At 41.6% G+C, this 3,176-nt stretch overlaps 1 protein-coding gene across 1 annotated transcript; it reads right to left on the bottom strand.

Moving 5' to 3' along the window:
- Nucleotides 1-1,494: 1,494 nt before the first annotated feature.
- Nucleotides 1,495-2,680, bottom strand: LOC115922375. Its single transcript, XM_030981322.1, has one exon. The coding sequence runs from the start codon at nucleotides 2,547-2,549 to the stop codon at nucleotides 1,851-1,853; it is 699 nt and encodes a 232-aa protein (XP_030837182.1). The 5' UTR covers nucleotides 2,550-2,680; the 3' UTR covers nucleotides 1,495-1,850.
- Nucleotides 2,681-3,176: the final 496 nt, after the last annotated feature.

Here is a 3,176-nt window from a genome sequence, read left to right as displayed (position 1 = left end):
GTTAAAATTAGTTCAATGCCAACAAGTTCGCAACGTGCACCAAATAAACCAGAATTGTGCGCCATTTTGATTGGACATGAATGTATTGATTCTATCTGTTGCCTGTTTAAACATTTTTCTTTAGTAGTATCATAATGCTGACAGGCCTGCTAGCAACTGGCGCCACACAACCCAGAATCGCGCGCCATTTTTGATTGGGACATGTAAATGTAACCTATAGAGCGTGGATCATGAATAGATATCCCTAACTTTTGAATTGTACTTTTATGTTTTATTCGTGCGAGCTACTTTGACAAGTCACGGGCCACAAACCAGAATCGTGACATCTCTGAATAATGGCGGATTGTTAAGAAAGAGGTGGGAGTGATAATTGTCTTTTCGTGAATTGAATTCAAAGTTTTGATGTTCCCTAGTTCCCTTGTTGCGTGGACCGTATTCTATATGTGCGTGTGAGGGGAGGAAGGGGACGGCGCCGAAATTTATTGGTACGGGAGCGAAGACAATAGGACGACACGCGACACACGATGAACTTCGAGAATGGCTTCTCCCTTTTTACATGGCGCCTTCGGCAAATCATTCAATCGGGCAGAACGAGAACTTTTATTTTTTGTTTTTTTATAAATAAACAGACAGCATATGGGTTGTCATCAGTGGCGTAGACAGGTTCGTACACCTGGGGGGGATGACTCAGGGGCGGACTAGCTTTTTGCTAAGGGGGGGGGGTTGACCAAAATAATGACGATGCGGAGCATCGTCCACGAGCCGCGAAGCGGCGAGCCGATTTTTTGGGGGGTGTTTATTTGAACCCCGTAAGTGATGTTTTCCTGGCATCTATTAACACAATGGAGACCATAAAAAGCAGTGCATGATAACGTCTTTTTAAATCAAGTAACAGTTAAATACACAGTTATATCCAGAGTTATCATGTGTTTGGTTAAGTTACCAGATGAGTTGAATATCTTCTCACAATATTTGCACTTGAAAGGGTTTCTCTCCAGCGTGCGTTCTTTTTTCTTTCTTTTTTTTTTCTTCTTTTTTTTCCCCTTTTTTTTGTTTTGTTTGTTTTTTGGGCCGCCCAAAGGGGGTTTAAACCCCCTAAACACCCCCCCCCCCCGTAGATCCGCGCCTGTTTAATCTTGTGGTTATCTTGTGGTTTCCAAACCACAAGATAACCACAAAATACTTGTAAGATTTTCTTTTTTTTACCGTCTGAATTGGCTTTCACCGTGTGAATGCGGCTAATAACAATAAACACAATTACAATAATGATGAGGATTATTATTATCATCATCATAATTATTATTATTATTAATATTATAATTGTTATCATTATTATTATTACTATTATTATCATCATTATGACTTATTAAGTAAGCAAATATCATTCCCCAAAACCTGGGGGGGGGGGATGATTGTACATGCCATCCCCCCCACCTTGTGAGGTGGGGGGGATGCATCCCCCTCATCCCCCCCGTTGTCTACGCCCCTGGTTGTCATAAAACACAGCTTGTCAAACTGAAAGTATTTAGTTACAATTGGTGTGTATTAGCACGAGACAACTTCATTATTTAACCGTTCTTCCTCGTTAAGCTTTTTAAAAAGTTTATATTTTCGAGGAAGTCATGTTTACTTAATAGGAGACAGTACATGTGTTTAGTTAATACCTTTATCAAGGCTTAACTCTATGCTTTGGTAAAGTAAATTTCGTCTGTGATGACATTCAGAACGTTGCATGTGGCAAACTAAATATGGATATTTACTTACAATAATTGTTTTCTTTTTAATCGTTGAGATGTAATAGATAATTTTAATGGTTACAAAGTTTCTATTGATTTAAAAACAATGGATAATCATGCAGATATGTGTAACATGGTTTGATAAGGTTTACAAGGAGATAAGGAACAGTGTGACTCACCATTTGCCAACTTTCTTGTGAATTCGGTATCCTCAATTATATAATCCAAACCAGCTTGGGAATCCATTACTGCCTTGAAGCAGGCGACGCACTCTATCTGCGCGAAGGCATCAGCGATGCTCAGGGAGCGACGGCCAGGGCGGCCGGGACTGGCGTTAGCACAGAGCCGCTCTAAGGAAACGTAAAGTAATTCCAATCCGTGTAGCTCCAGGAATCGTAAAATCCATTGGCGATCGCAGCGTTTGAGCTGCCTCTTGAGTCGCGTATAGCTCTGAATGGAAGGACCACTCTGAATGAGAATGATAAGGCCCTTTGGATCGCCCGGGCCTTCCGCAGGACTGCTTGTATTACTGTTCTCACCCGAAGCTGAGTCATAGCCCAGTAGATCTTTGTGTATGCTCGACCGTACGAGCAACCACCGACCGGCGGCGCTATTTCGTTTCACGCCATCGTCAGAAGCGGCGGCGGCGGCTCCCGCGCTTTCTGGGCTGCGGGAGAGGATGTCGTCTGCGTGTGACGACCCTTCGACATCGTCGTCCTTGTCGACGTTCTCGATACGGACATCGGGAATGACAGGCCGTCTCTGTATGGCAAGAGGCTGTGTGGGAGTCTTCCTACCATCGTCGTCAGCCATAGCAACGCGTCGTCCTCGTCGTCATCCACCAGGTCATCATTGTCTGGTTTTCAACGAGCTCATTCCGGACGATATAAAGGTCAATGCTTGTAAAATGTATTCAAACTCGGGAAATAGAAGTTCGGAATTTGCCCCTACAAAATGCGTCTTGTTCACAGCATCTGTGTTTGAAAGAGAATAACGGAGGTTAGATTATGATTAGATAATGGTGTTTCTTTTTTTTTTAATGGAAAATTTAAAAATAAAGCGAAAGGTATTATTTAAAAAGTTAATAATAATAGCATGAAGTTTACCGAGGTAGGGGCATCAGACAGTTCTTTAAGCCTCTACTGAAATTCGGAGCGTTCTACTAGCAGTGGGTGTTGAAATATCAGTGAGTTAGGGTGGCAACCCAAGGTGAGAAATTAATATAAAGCTGTTTTTACAAATGAATACAGCTACATGATGCCAAAACTAAATTAGGAAAGCATGTCTTCTTATTGCTGTGTTTTAAATCAAAGTATTGATGACATGTGTTCAAAATCATTATATTCCTATGCTGTATTATCCAAGATTGCTATCTTTAGAAATGGGGTCAATGAACTTCGATGTTTGGCCATTCTTCACTAAAACAACCATGGTAATAGC

The sequence above is a fragment of the Strongylocentrotus purpuratus genome, unplaced genomic scaffold, assembly GCF_000002235.5.
Source record: "Strongylocentrotus purpuratus isolate Spur 01 unplaced genomic scaffold, Spur_5.0 spur5_scaffold_11, whole genome shotgun sequence".
Classification (NCBI taxonomy): domain Eukaryota; kingdom Metazoa; phylum Echinodermata; class Echinoidea; order Camarodonta; family Strongylocentrotidae; genus Strongylocentrotus; species Strongylocentrotus purpuratus.
Note: the sequence above shows the minus strand (reverse complement) of the source record. Positions and strands in the feature narration are given on the sequence as shown.

What these genes read in the sequence shown, in the direction of transcription:
- LOC115922375 (XM_030981322.1), bottom strand. Translation starts at nt 2,549, where the DNA reads ATGGCTGACGACGATGGTAGGAAGACTCCCACACAGCCTCTTGCCATA.